The sequence below is a fragment of the Phacochoerus africanus genome, chromosome 5 (assembly GCF_016906955.1).
Source record: "Phacochoerus africanus isolate WHEZ1 chromosome 5, ROS_Pafr_v1, whole genome shotgun sequence".
Taxonomy (NCBI): Eukaryota; Metazoa; Chordata; class Mammalia; order Artiodactyla; family Suidae; genus Phacochoerus; species Phacochoerus africanus.
The window spans coordinates 98874225-98889384 of record NC_062548.1 but is presented as its reverse complement, the minus strand read 5'-3'; the positions used below and the strand labels follow the sequence as shown (position 1 = coordinate 98889384).

The 15160-nt window shown below is 50.9% G+C and overlaps 1 protein-coding gene across 2 annotated transcripts in view; it reads left to right on the top strand.

Moving 5' to 3' along the window:
• The window catches only part of PRKCE (protein kinase C epsilon), a 514416-nt gene extending 499835 nt beyond the window's left edge, over window positions 1–14581 (top strand). For both annotated transcript variants that reach the window (XM_047782147.1, XM_047782148.1), the window contains one exon: window positions 14096–14581. In XM_047782147.1, the coding sequence (XP_047638103.1) occupies window positions 14096–14242 (147 nt within the window). In that variant the 3' untranslated portion in view covers window positions 14243–14581. The remainder of the gene's footprint in view (window positions 1–14095) is intronic.
• The last annotated feature ends 579 nt before the right edge of the window (window positions 14582–15160 follow it).

Here is a 15160-nt window from a genome sequence, read left to right as displayed (position 1 = left end):
CCGGGTCTACCCATCAGAAGGTTGTAAGATCAATTCAGTGGGTCAGGTGCAGAAAGTATCTTTCATGAAGACCAGGCTGGGGTAGAACAGGATGGAGTGGAATAGAGTAGCATAGCATAGAACGAAGTAGAATATTAGACGAAAATGCAGACTGCGTCACGTGGTGAATGCATCACGGAGCTAAGCTGCATCGTTTCCTGGGGCGGTGGCACGAGGCGATGTACCCTGGGTCCCGTAGAACACATTTGTCTTACTCTTGGTCATAGTGAAGAATTTCGAAGGGCCGTTCCCCCCTTCACCCCTCATGCCTGAGAAGTGACCCTAAAGGCTCCAGTGGGGATGGCAACCTCATGCACTGTGAGGGGATACAGGGCAGGAGGCAGCTGTTGGCTTGTGTATTTGTTTGTTTTTATCGCAGCAACAGCAGTATTGGTGGAAGCTGTGACTGTCTACCTGTGTAGGGCTCAGCCCTTTGCACAGGTGACCACATTGGCGCCTCTCAGCAGGAGGCAAGATGGCACACGCGGGGACACGGCCTGGAGTCAGAACAGGCTGAATTCAATGCTGGCTCCACCGCGGGCTGGCACAGGTTTGGGCAAGCTGTTTGCTGGTCTTCACAGTGGGGGTTGTGGCAGCGCTGCCTCCCTGTAGGGTGGACATGAGGTTAACTGAACCAGGCGGGTGAGCTTTATGATGCAGCCTGAAAAAGTCACCCTCCGTGTGCTATATTATGTCATCCACATGGAGGGACTGAGCTGTGCCAAGCTCTGTGCAGGTGCTGGAAAGATGCGACAGACACCCAAGTGGAGCCTCCGGCCTGTGGAGGAAGCAGTTACCAAATAAGTCACATTTTAGCCCCAGCTACAAGGAAGGCCAGGAAAGAGAGGCACGGGGTGGTTGAGGTGTGAGGGGGACCAGCCTGGGTTGAGGATGGTTCCCCAAGAAGGGACATTTCTTTCCCACACAGCTGCTCCAGACCCTTCTCGTTAGCAGCAGAACAGAGGCCTTGTGGCCTCAGGAAGGGCTTCCGAGCTCCTTTGCGGCATTCGAGCTGGAAACAGATTCTCCCTCCTCTGGTGGCTGGTCTTGGAGGGGGCACCTCCCCTGTGTGAGAAGAGCTTTTGCTCCGGGCCTGCACCTGGGGACCCAGTAGGGCCCACGTATCTAAGGCCCGGCTGTGAGCTGGGCACCACTAGTGACAGAAAATGCAGGGGCTCTACTCACCCCAAGATGTGCCTCCCCCCCACCCCCAGGGGAGCCAGGATCCTTAGGGCACTCGGGGATGCCTCAAGGCCATGGATAAATGCTGAACTACGTGTCATCAGGGCCAGTGAGCGTTGTATGTACCCCAAGGAGGTATCCATAACCATCCAGCCCCAAATGAATTTTGCTTGGAATGTATGCTTTATACTTTCGTTACCAAGTTTTTAAGCTGAAGCTGTGTCCATGTGGGGACCTGGGTGGGCCTGGGGGGGTTTGAAGAGGCAGATATCAGCCCCACCCTTCCCTATTGCCCAGAAATGTCTCTTTACCACAAAGGAGGGAGGACACGCTGCGTCTGTGGAGCTAAAGCCGAAAGGCAAGGGGCATCCCCTGGCCTGGAAGGAGCCGAGATACACAGCCTGCATCCTGGGGGCTTTTGCCCACCATTTTCACGGGGGCATTTGGGCCTTCCACGGAGCATTACAGAGGCCACAGGCACTGCGCTGTGGTGGGACCCCCCTGGTGCGAGGGACTTGAGCAAAAGGGGACATTGCCAGTCCTGAGATGGCTCCTCAGCACCCTCTTCTCTGCGGATTCCTCAGAGAGTGACTTACTGTACCCCTGGCCAAAGCCAACCCTCCGCCGCTTTTTGTGCAGCCTTCAGACTGGGAATGTGTTTTAGGCTTTTCTTAAATGGTTGAAGAAGAGTATTTGGTGATGCGTGGCTATTATACAAAGCGTGAATGTCCATGTCCATGAATCAAGTATAACCAGGACACAGCTGGGCCCAGTCGCTTGCGTCTTGTCTGGGGCTGCTTTTGAGCACGTGGCAAAGTACACATGTCATGACAGAGACCCTGTGGCCCACAAAGCCTAAAGTATTTACTGACTGGCCCATCACAGAAAATGCACCACGCTTGCTCTAGGAGTGGGAACCCAGGTCAAGAGGTCTTGCTTGAAATAATTTACTCAAAATGATTGAGCCATATAGAAGCAGCTTTGAAAATCTGGAGTTCCTGTTGTGGCTCAGCAGGTTAAGGACCTGATATAGTGTCCATGAGGATGTGGGTTCAATCTCTGGCCTCGCTCAGTAGGTTAAGGATCCGGCATTGCCATGAGCTCTGGTGTAGGTTGCAGACATGGCTCGGTTCCCTGTGGCTGTGACTGCGGCTGTGGCATAGGCTCCAGCTGCAGCTCGAATTCGACCCCTAGCCTGGGAACCTCCATATGCCACAGGTGCGACATATAAAGAAAAATAAAATCACCTCAATAAGATTCCCTACTTTACCAAGGGCACCTGGGGACCATGTTCCCTATTTCTGTGGGAGCAGGGGATACCAGGAAAGTTGTCTTGAGTTCCCCTTTCATGCTTCTGTAGCTTTTCAAACTGGCCCTGCCCTCCAAATGAGCCTTCAGGTAATTGCCCCCAAACATGGTTTAAAAAGAACTGTAGGAGTTCCCATCATGGCTCAGTGGTTAATGAATCCAACTAGGAATCATGAGCTTGCGGTTCGATCCCTGGCCTTGCTCAGTGGGTTAAGGATCCAGCATTGCCGTGAGCTGTGGTGTGGGTCACAGACGCGGCTCAGATCTGGTGTTGCTGTGGCTCTGGTGTAGGCCGGTGGCTAGGACCCTTAGCCTGGGAACCTCCATATGTCCCAGGAGCAGCCCAGGAAATGGCAAAAAGACAAAAAAATATAAAATAAAATAAAAAATAAAAAGGACCATAACAAGGAGTTCCAATTGTGGCCCAGTGGGTTAAGAACCCAACGTAGGATGCAAGTTCAATCTCTGGCCTTGCTCAGTGGGTTAAGGATCTGGCATTGCCGTGAGCTGCAGCGTGGTGTAGGCCGGCAGCCGTGGCTCTGAATCGAACCCTGTTCTGGAAACCTCCATATGCTGCCGATGTGGCCCATAAAAAGAAAAAAAAAAGTACCATACCAAGTGTCCCAAGTCTGGTAACAACTTCTTTATAACAGGGATACCCACCCTCCCCTGTAACAGAGATCCTGAGAACTGGATCTATAGACCACTCATTTATAGACACATTGTAGTTGGCTGAACTCATTTGAACACTGAAGTATTTGCTGGGTGTGAGGGAAGAGGTCAGTGATAGCTTATAAGAGTTTCCAAAGCAACTCTTCAAATAAAATTTGTATAAATGTGGATATTTTCATGGTCTGGCGAACGATACTGTGGGGGCAGGGAGAGAAGGGAAAGAGCTGAATTCCATCATCAGCTGATTTGACAGAATGCAGCTGTGGCTGTAGTTGGTTGGTCAGGATGCCTGTTGGTCTGAAGGACTCAGTCCATTTAAAAAACGCATCTGCATATGCAGGCTGCCCGAGGAGAAGGAGGGCAGCTCCCCCTCAGATGTGGACCCGGGGATGGGGGCAGGGCGTTCCCCTGAGGCTTGGGTGGCTCTGTGCTAATGCGGAGGCCACCATGCTGTCATGCCCCTCACCCGTGGACCAGGGAATGGCCGGGAACCAAGGGGCTTCCCATTTTCAAATGCCCTGACGCTAAACATCCGTGCCTAGAGAGCACATGGGTCTTGATTTTCTTCTCTCCTAAAAGGTGGAACCAGACTTTGTGGACAGAGTAGAGGTTACTTACTAAGTAGAGTAGCGGCCACAAACTGAGGTCTCAAAGAGCCATTTTTTAATTGAATGGGTTTTTCATTAACTTGGTTGCTCCAACATGAGGAGCTCTACCATGAAAATGTATCTGGGGCATTTCTCGGGAGTTCAGAAGACCTGGGAGCTTTGGGTCTGTGTCCCTGAAGGTGGCACTCGCGGGTGAGGCCCCCATTGCCACTGTGCCCCCCATCTCCACAGCACCCCCTGTGGGGAAACACACACACACACCTGCTCATTACAGAAAAAAAGGAGACATGATGTCACAGCCAGCAGCACTCACAGGAAAGTTCACCTCTTTCTTGTTTTTCTTATCTCCCTTTATTCCAGGAAGGTTGACGATAACCCACCAGGATATATAAAGCACATACTGTAAATGTAATGGTAGTGAAAATGAGTAAAGACAAACAAGGGTAGGAAGGCAATAAAAGAGCCAGGAAAGTCCTTTTGGGTGGGTCCCATTTCTGGCTCTTCACTTTTGAGAGAAGACTGGTTAGTTCCAGGGTTTGGGGTCTATGGGACGTGAAAGGACACAGGTTGCCCCCGTGAAACAATGATTATTCTGTGAACGGAGAGCAAGTAGAAACCTCCCCCAAGGATCCTCCCAAAGGTAGAGCTATTTGTTCTCACCATATTGTTGAGATAAATATGGACAAAGAAGCCCTGCTAATAATTTACATTTTTCTCTCTGCTATGTACTGTTCTCACTTCTTAAATATATTATTTAACCCTAGTAATCTTATATGGGGAGAACCAATACGATCCCCATTTTATGGATGAGGAAACTGAGGCCCAAGAGAGACTACATGATTTGCCCAAAGCCACAAAGCTTAGCACACGTGCTACACCACCAGGCCAGGGAGCGGCATCTGAAGGAAGCAGTGTGGTTTGCCAGAGAGGTCTTGGGTGCCTCGATGTTATGAAGTCTAATATAAAATAAGGAAGGCAGGGCATGGAATCAACAAGACATGCCAGTGTGTGGCATGAACCTGAGAGGAAACTGAATCTAGAACAACCTTAGGCCCCTAAATAGGCTTTCAGGCAACATCAAACCCTTTGAAACTGCTAAGAGGGAAGAAGGAGATCCATTGCTGCTTGACACAGAGGCACTTGACCAGGCTGCAGATCGGAGTCACTCATGGAGCTTAAAAAACATTCAGAGGTGTGGGCTTCACCTGGGAGATTGTGATTCACAAGGTGTGGGTTGAGGCCCAGTTTGCCCACATAGATGCATGTTTGTTTATGATGCACAAGCAGGGTGGAGAACCACTGTCTTAAAACAGTGACAGGAGTTCTCGTGATGGCTCAGCGGTAACGAACCTGACTAGTATCCATGAGGACGTGGGTTCGATCTCTGGCCTTGCTTAATGGGTTAAGGGTCTGATGTTGCCATGACCTTGATATGGGTTGCAGATGAGACTCGGATTTGGTGTTGCTGTGGCTGTGGGGCAGGCTGGCACCTGCAGGTCTGATTCGACCCCTAGCCTTGGAACTTCTATATGCTGCAGGTGCAGCCCTAAAAAGCAAAAAAAAAAAAAAAAAAAAAAAAAATCACAAAATGCAAGACTTTTATACTGCCTCTAACTTTTTTTCCAAAGAGAAATATCTTCAAAATACAGAGATTAGGACAAAAACGACTCTTAGGTGAACCAAAACCCAAGAAAGGGGAGTTAATGAATTGTATTTAATGAAGTCACCTGGGAGCTGTGGCCCGCCAGGGTCAGATCCTGGGGAAGTTCCCCTGAATCCCTGGAGCGGGGGTAGCAGCACTGTCATGTAAAGTTCAACCTCTGTGCAGCTGAGGTTGAAGCTGCCGCTCTAGGCCCAGGAGAGTGGCTGCTCAGGTTCATGAAGACTCTTCCAGGCCCACTGTTGGGTTATTTGGATTGGACAGAAAAGAAAAGTGGTACCAAATGATGGGAGATGGGCACACGGTCTCCCAGGATTCAAAAATAGGGAAAATGAAGTTTGGGATACTCTGAGATGGATTTGATGAAAGCGAGGGGCTGGGGGGTGGGCGTGGGGCTATGGAAAGATAATTGGCAGACACTTAGGGAAAAACAGTCATCTCTTGGAGCCAATTAACTTCATTTCTAGACTAATAAATCAGAGAAATGGTGCCGGCATTGTGCATCTTTATTCCAGCGAAACCATCCAGAGTCGCTGACACCATTCTCCTGAACAAGATAGAAAAAGTGACCGTGGCTGGTTGGTTCTCATTGGATTTAACAGCCACACCCCCACAGTGTGCTGGTGGGGCCACGTGTCAGCTTTGCCAGAGGGCTGTTGGTGGAGGGCAGATCAGAGGGCTCTGAGCCTGAACTTGCCTGATATAGTATTTCTCTAGCATCTTGATATGCATCTTGACAGACAGATGGAAGATACGCCAATCAAATTTTAGGATGACAAGAGGCTGAAGGATATGGCAGATAAGATGGATGACGGAAGAAAAATGACATTCACACAGTACTTTAGAGTTTACGTGAAGTTTAATTATATGCTCTCATATCATCCTCAGCAAGCTAAGCATATTTATTATTCCCCACTTGCTTAGTAGATACACTGAGATGCGGAGAGGTAAATTACAGAATCATTATTTATGGTAATCTTGACAGCCGAGAAATAAGGACCCCCAAGAGGAAGAAATAAAGTTTAAATGCCAAGGGTTACGTTTGGATGCGAAAAATCCGTTTCAGAAGATTGGGGTTTGTGTTCGTTTCCTAGGGTGACGAGAGCAAAGTACCACACAGCAGGTGGCACACAGCCACAGAAATGCCTTGTGTCACAGTTCTGGGCCTGGAAGTCTGGTCAGGGCATCTTTGGAGCCATGCTCCCTCTGCAGCCTGCGGGGAAAGGATCCTTCCTCAGCTCCTTCAGCTCTTCATGGCACCTGTTGTTCCTTGGCTTGTGGCAGCATTGCTCCACTCTTCACGTGGTTCTCTCCCCACATCTCCTCCTCCGATGCTCCCTCAGTGCCTGTCCGTCTCTGTGTCCAAATTTCCCCTTCTTATAAGGACACCGTTGTACATCAGACCCCACCCGATGAGCTCAGCTTAATTTTTTTTTTAATTTGATTACATCTGCAAAGACCTTCCTTCCAAATAAGGTGGCGTGCTGAGGTTCTGGTGATTAGGCTTTCAACACACCTTTTGAAGAGACATGGTTCAACACACAACAAGCTTTTTTTTTTAATTAATGAATTTTATTACATTTATAGGTGTACAACAATCATCACACAACAAGCTTAAGTTGGAGAAAACTCAGAGCGTCAGCCTTTGATCACAGGCACTTAAGATTTGATACATGGAGTTCCCGTCGTGTCATGGCACAGCAGAAATGAATCCGACCAGTAACCATGAGGTTGTGGGTTCAATCCCCGGCTTTGCTCAGTGGGTTGAGGATCCGGTGTTGCCATGAACTGTGGTGTAGGTCACAGACGCAGCTCGGATACTGCAGTGCTGTGGCTGTAGTGTAGGCTGGCAGCTGTAGCTCCAATTGGACCCTTAGCCTGGGAACCTCCATGTGCTGCAGGTGCAGCCCTAAAAAGCAAAAAAAAAAAAAAAAAAAGATGTGATACAGCATTGACACTGTCTCGGATATTGGTTTAATTTGAGAATTTCCACCAACTAGAGAGAGGGTCATGTACTGACTGCCCTTGGCGTTGCTGAGGCCACAAGACCACAGAGTCAGAAGTCAGCCATCAGTTCTGGCTGCCACATTCTAAGAAGGAAGTGGATTAGAAACTGGTAGGGCACCACCAAGGCCAGACAGGTGCTGTACAGGGCTCCACGAAGCCCAGATCAACCCTCTATGTGTCTTCCTTTGTTTTCTATAAAGAGAATCCAAAATTATGATCAGTTCTTGGTTCACATAATCAAAGCGGGTGAGGCAGGGGATGGAAGGGATAGAAGAATATGTTGAGAGAAATTTCTAGGCAGGGGATACTTAACCTGAATTTCTGTTGCAATCTTCATTTTTGTTAGGCAAGACACTCTTCAGTTATACATTGCTTATTTTATTTAACTTCATAGGTGAGCATGTGTGTATAAGCATACAAACAGATACACATGTACTCTGTCAGGACTTGGGTACAATGAATATATGTCTATATGTAAAGATCCAGTTAATTGATGCTGAGCACGCATTCTAGTTATTCAACTTCTCCCTCTTCAGAAGTTCCCCTTGTGGCTCAGCAGTAACCAGCGCGACTAGTGTCCGTGAGGATGTGGGTTCGATCCCTGGCTTTGCTCAGTGAGTTAAGGATCCAGCGTTGCCAAGAGCTATGGTGTAGGTCGCAGACACAGCTCAGATCCTGCATTGCTGTGGCTGTGGTATAGGCTGGCAGCGACAGCTCCAAGTCCACCCCTAGCCTGGGAACCTCCGTATGGCACAGGCGCGGCCCTAAAAAGCAAAAAAAATAAAATAAATGAGTTCTCCCTTTTCCTCTGAAGCTATTTAAAGGAAGAAAATGGAGCTTAGATAAGAATAATAATATTTCCAAGCTAGGAGGACTTTTGAGTTTGGCTGTTGCAGTGACTAAAAGGACCTTTGAGCAAATGAATATTAAGGGGCTGCTACGTGCCCTGCTTTGCCGTAGGTACCTTGAGGGATATGAGAGGAAACCATGACACATAAAAATATGAGGAGGAGGGAGCAAACGTGTGTTCCAGGAAGAGCCATGGGGACCGGTCGGGGAGGATGAGATGGGGGAGGCTGGTGTCAGGAAGACTCCGGGCGGGGTTGGAACCTGAAAGCTGAGACCATGTGGAGACACCATGTCTCCCCATTTCTGGTCACACATGTGGGACAGGGATCCTGGCTTGTGATCATTCTGCTACCTGGTCACTCCAGGCTGAGATGAAGAGGTAAAGAGGTGGGTCTGGGACCCCATGCCCCGGCCCGTAAGATCAGGGGTTTTTCTCAGCGCCTTAGAACAAAGTCATGTGCTGATCTCCTAGTAATCAGATGAAGACAGCAGCAGAAATCGCTGGCTCCTCTGAATACTTGTGTTTATGACTTCAGTTCACCGAGGGCCATGAAAGAACTGTGCCAGCCAGTCAGGAAGCAAGCATTCAGGCAGCCTGCCCGGGGCCGCACTGGGGTCCCAGCCCTCGGTGGCCTCTGGGTGATTTAGAAGGCAGCTCCACCAGTTTGCTTCTCAGATGCAAGATCTCAGAAGGATCTGGAATGACCTGTAACTCGGTTTCCTAAGTTCTCCCTCCTGCCCCACTGCAAGCACCGGAAGTGTGCCCTTCCCACAGGGTCAGCCCCCGACCTGTCAGATCCAAGACCTGCCTTCCAGAGGGAGGAACGCCCAGGGGAACAGAAGAGTTGTTTCCTCCACCACAGGGGTTAGGGACATACGCACCAAGTCCCTAAACTTCTCTTAGCCCATCTATCTTGATGAAAATTTCCCAAACCCTGGTCCATCCTGTTTCTGTCTCATACCAGCCATCCGGGAACCCTAGCGCCCCAGGCCAACCGCTGCTGGGAGAGGAAACCCCACCCCCCAGGCCTGAGCCCGCCTGTTTCTCAGGGCCCCGTGGGGCTGCGGTGGCCTGAGTTGCCCCGCTCCAGGCCTTTCATGGTCAGGCCTCAGCCTTCTCCAAACAAAAACAAAAACACCCTCTGGCACAAGAGCGCCCCAAGTCCTGAACCCAGATGGCCTGACTGGCTGTCGATAACGCAGCAGCAAGAGAGGTGCCTTTGGTTATTTTTTTCCTCAGCTGTTTTTGGAGCCCTCGCCATGTGCCAGGCAGGGTGCCAGCCTTGGGGTGGAGTGGAGGGGTCCACCCAGTGCCTGCCTCCAGAAGGAGGTGAGGGCCAGGTGTGGTAAGTGCCATGATGAGTTAAGACTGTGCCACCATTAGACGCCTGAAGGGACCAGGAAGGCTGGCGGCAGGGCATCTAAGCCAAGAAGGGAAAGGTGAGCGGAAGTCAGCTCGGTGACGAGGACACGGGGCAGGAGGCAAGGAGGGGAGAGGGTGCTCCGGGCAGAGGATCAGCTGAGCAAAGGCTAGGATACGGGAGGAAGCCAGTGAGTGCAGAGAACGGCGTGGTTCCACCTGGCCCAGGAGACGGAGCTAGGCAAGTAGGCAGGGACGAGACCCCCATGAGCCCTAGAAATGGGTGAGAACCTGGGACTTTCCCCAAGAGCACCGAGGCGTCCTCCGAAGCATCTCAGTTGCTGGAGGAAACCCTGGGCTGTCCCCGCAGGCCATGGCTCAGCCCTAGTATGGCCTTTGAGAGCACCCAGGGCAATGCAAGTTCAGTCCCTGCCTTCAGGAAGCTCATGGCGCCCCCACGGCGGATCACGTGGACCGTGCTGGAAACACAGCCAAGATGAGCCCAAGGCGTGCCCACGGCACTAAGACTCAGAGGCAGAGTAGGGAACTCATGTTTATTGGGTGCCTGCTGTGTGTCGGGGTCTGTACTGAGGCTCCCGACAGCCGGCATCTCATTTAGTCCCCAAGGCAATCTATAGGGCACCTGTCGCCATCTCACCAGGAAGGGAGGCAAGACCAGGAGGGAAGGTCAGCCAGTGCTCTGTCTCCTGCTCCATGCAGCCTCTGTCAGCGAGGGTCACAGGTGGGGAGTGGGGAGCTTCATGCAGGAGCTGAGGTGTGACGAGTTAGGAGGCTCTTTCTCCTGCCGCACTGTCACCCCTCAGGCTGTGCAGTATGGGCCAAGTGTCGGGCATTTAGACTTGAGTGGAGGTGCATGGGTGATTAAAGACCCAGGTAAACAAGGAGTTTCTCTGGGAATTTGCCTGTCCAAACCTTGGAGTCGAGTCTTGTGGCTGCTCTGTAAGGCAGACAGCAGCCTTCCAACCAATAAAATCAGTAATTAAAGGATATCATCCCCCGTTGTCTCCAAGTCTGAGGATGCCATGCTGCCTACATGCTACAAATAGAGGATGGGATTTGGAAAACTTCACAAGCTTTTAAGGTTAATAGGAATTGCACATAGTGGGGATGTTAGTTATTTGAATTGGAAGTGAGTGACATGCACTTATTAAGATGTCTCCAAGCAAAATAGGGCCTGGGCCAGATTGCATAAGAGGCGCGTGAGCCAAGCCCATTCTTCCATCGAGCTCTTGAAGATTGGCACACTTGCTCCAAGACCACAGATGGTTCTGGGACGCCCTGGAAAGCCCAGAGTTGAGCTCAATTGCTCCCCAAGCCAGCCCACCATGGAGCTAGAGGCCCTTTGGGAATGATGTCCTTAGCTGTGTCAACTGAGCCTGGTTCCCTGGTACACACTCAGCACATTATGACATTCAGACATCCTGTGGAATCTCGCTTCGTCACTATGCCCAGTTGACCTCAGGAAATGAAACCAGTTTCCATGACTAATGGACACGAATGATTGAAGGTGAAGCATCAGTAGGTAAACAGGGGAGCCAAGGCCAGGGCGTTTGCAGGTTTTCCCAGGTTCTCTACACACAGCCCCCGCCCCCTCATTAGTGATCCGAGAGAGGCAGCTGGAGGGAGGTGGTCTTGCCCCTGAAGGTACCAGGCACGGCCCACCAATGGCAGAGTTACAGACCGAGCGCCCTGTCCCTTGCCGATCTTCTTCACCAACGCCGCCTCCTGCCCCGTTCCCTCTTCCTCCTTCCCCTGAGGATGTGCCTTGGTCGCCTTCTGCGATGGTCCGCAGTGCTTTTGCCAAGGTGCTGCTGGCTTCTCCCCATCCTACTCCTCCGCCAGCACCGCTGGCCCTTATGACCCCTCCTCCATCAACGTGAGCCCCTCCTGGTAGATATCTTAGATATCTTCAGAGGCGGTGTCACCACACCCCTTCCCCAGCCCCACTTCCCGAGTCCCGCTCGCGTCACTGGGGGGGTGGGCTTTGTGGTTCCTCTCTGAAGTCCCTCTCCGGGCAGCGCCACCCTTTTCCTCTTGCTCTGTACACACCGGAGATGGAGACCGTGTCATCCTCTTGCCTGAGGCCTGCCCTTCCATAGAAATGACCGAGCTGCTCCTCAGCTTCACCATCTCAAGGGGCAACACACACGTCCATCTGCTGCAGGGCCTGTTTCCATCCCTCGAGGTTTTCTGTGTCCCCCTTCTGTCTCCCCTCCAAGGCCTCTGAAACCCCCTGAGCCATGCGGGTGAGGCCAGAGAGAAGACACCAAGCAGGACTGATGGGTGCTGAGAGAAAGGAAAGACTAGCTCAGCTCCACTCCTGCTGTCTGCCAGTTCAGATCTCCATCTGGGTCAATGTAAAAACAGACTCCCTTGCCAAGCTCAGCCACCCACATTCCCACTCTCTCCCCGATCCATAGCCTTCACCCAGCGTGCTGGCCCCCTGGCCAGCCTTTCTGGCTTTGCTTTGGCCCAGTGGCTTGACCTCTGTCTCCTGGCTGAATTTGACCCTTGCCATGTCTTCCCACTTCTCCAGTGTCCGGCGTTCCAGACGTTCTGCACCACGGGAGGCATCGTGCTGAGAGCTGGATTTGAGTCTGGCTCTGCTCTGAACTCATTGGGTGACTCTGGGCGAGGCACAAAACCTCTTTGAGCCATAGTTTCCACATCTGCAAGATCAGGATAATAACACCTGCCTGTTCCCAGGATCTATAAGCAGAGGGACATGAAGATGCTCTGTAAACTGTAAAGTAGCACTTCCCAAACTATCTTCTACAGAATTTTGCTCCCAGGAGGGCTATGAAGGAGTATTACGAAGCTATTCAGGAAAAAAAGCATTTTATGTCCCGTTTGAGGAGGGCTGACCTTCCACAACATGAACCCGGTGTCTTGACACTAAGGCTTCTACGAGCCTTCAATTTGCCAACATGCACGACAGATCTCCAAGAGCAGAGCAAGGTCCAAAACAGAGCTTTGTTTCACAACCACTTTTGGCATAGACTCCCTGTTGACATCTTTTGGGTTACTGATCTCCATAGACCGTAGCATAGATTAATAACATCTCTCCTCTAAATGATAATGGTGATCTTTCCACAAGAGGGATTGCATCGTCCCGATCACTAATCCTGGATCACGCCAATTAATCAGTGTCTGAAACAGTATTTCCAGACCTCCTTCAGTCTCCCCGGCATTGTGCCAATGACGGTGGGGGCCAGGGGACCTGGTACTGAAAGCCTCTCCATCCCCACACTGGACTTTGCCCCAGCAGCTTGGCCAACCCCCATTGTCCTGTGTATACGTCTTTTGTGTTCCTGCCCCACCCCACCCTCTGCCCAGGTACCTTTCTCCCATCTCTGCCAACATGATTGTAACTCCTTCTTCAATCTCAGCCAGGCCCTGACTTCTCCAGGAAAGTTTTTCTAACCATTGCAGTGGGGTCTAGACAGGAATACTGGCTCCCAGTCAGCAGTGCGCTCCTAAAGGCAGGGAGTTGTCATTCACACGTCCTGATTTTCTCCAAAACTCAGGTTTGTTTGACTGCTCCCTTCTACCCCCTACAAATCATAAGTTCAGTTCCGGCAACTTGAACCTCCAACAGGGTATCGGTTCTTCTGAGCTGGAAAGTCGGTAGCGGGCTTGCTGATGTATTCATTCATTCAGCAGATACTTATTGCTAGGAACCCAAGGCTGAGTCGGACAAGGCTTCTGCCTTTAAGGAGCTCATGGTCAAGACAAAAGCACTAACAATTCACTGCAAGTCAGCGTGTCAAGCATAAGATAGAAATGATGTGGAAACACAGAAGAGGGTCCCGGGAGATAGCAGGTGGGGATCAAGGCAGGCTTCCCAGAAGATGGCCAGCCCCCTCAGCATCCTCCTGTTTATAGAGATGTCATCTGGAGCAGACATGGCAAGGTTATGAGGGTCTCCTTGTGTGGAAGAAAGACCACTGGAGACTTTGTGGGAAGGGGATGATTCCTTAGATCACGGGGAGGAAGATCTCACTGGAGCCAGAGGGTTAGGGCAGATGCTGAAGTGGAAAGTTTGAGATGGGAGCTTGGCATCCCACTGTCCCAAACACACACACACACACTCACACTCACACTCCTCCCATGCACACAGTCTATGGGAATCCCACTTCCCTGCTTTTCCATCATACCTCTCACCCCTTCTTCCTTTTCACCTGGACTCATTCTTCCTCTCCAAGTCCTCCATCACCTCCCGGTCCTGGGGCCATTCGTCGTTACCTCATTGGAACAGCTCTATGTCTGCTCACAGTAGCTAGAGGTCTGCTTTGGCGAGAGGCTGGTCGGCACGATGCCCACTTCCTGTGGGGGGCCCTGGGGAGGAAGGTCAGCCTGGAGTCAGTGCTTTTTCTTGTCTTCCTACAGAAAACCAAAAGAGATGTCAATAATTTTGACCAAGACTTTACCCGGGAAGAGCCAGTACTCACGCTTGTGGATGAAGCAATTGTGAAGCAGATCAACCAGGAGGAATTCAAAGGCTTCTCCTACTTTGGTGAAGACCTGATGCCCTGAGAAGCTGCTCCAGGCAGAGTTTGGTGATGCTGCAAGCAGGGGTGCTGGGAAGATTCCAGTTTTCCCGAGGCTCGGAAGCCCTTGAACCACTTCTCCTCCCTGGAGCCCCGGTCCCTTGTCCACCCTCTATTTATTGCATTGTCTCGCCCCAGCTCCTCCCTCCTCCCACCTGGCGACCAGAAAGGCACTCTTCATTCTCGTCTCACCAGTAACGCAGAGTGGCACAGGGTGGGCAGTTTGGACCCACTGCCATGTCTGATCTGTGGGCAAACCTGGCTTCACTCCCCGGGCGCTTCTGGCAGCGAAGCAACCTCAGTTCTTTTATTGCAAAGGAAAGAAGAAAAAGAAGAAAAAAGCAAGTGAGACTCTGGCTCTGTTCTTGGACATAGAGTCCTGACAACTTTTGCTTCCTATCCCTCCAGTGCTCCCCTCTGCCCTTCTGTCCAGGAGAAGAGACTGGTGCTTCTTTAGTGCAAGTGTGGGCACCCTCAAGGCGTGCTCAGGAGGGAGAGAGGCCGGGAGATGCATGGGTTGGCTACCTGTGTCGGTTTGCTCCGGAATGGCTGATTCGTGCTTGCTTTGGTTTCAGCTCGGGGGCATGCCAATGTTCTGTAAGCATGTATCTCGTGGAAGACGTCGCTCTCTGTAGAAAAAGAAATTTGATTTTGAACTCTATTAATATTTGAAAAATAGATTATCAAATTTGCTTTTCTCATTGGCCAAAAGACGTAACTCCCAGTGTTAATACAGGTAGACATTAAAGGGCTAACACACAGTGAGAAACCAGTCATCCAAGGTTTATGCTCTTAATGCCACACTGGCACGTGGGGGCTGTGTGAATGGAGAGAAAAGGAACGGAGTAGTTACTCATCTTCATTACTCAAGTTCTGCCTGAATTCCAAGGCCAAGCGGTGGGCA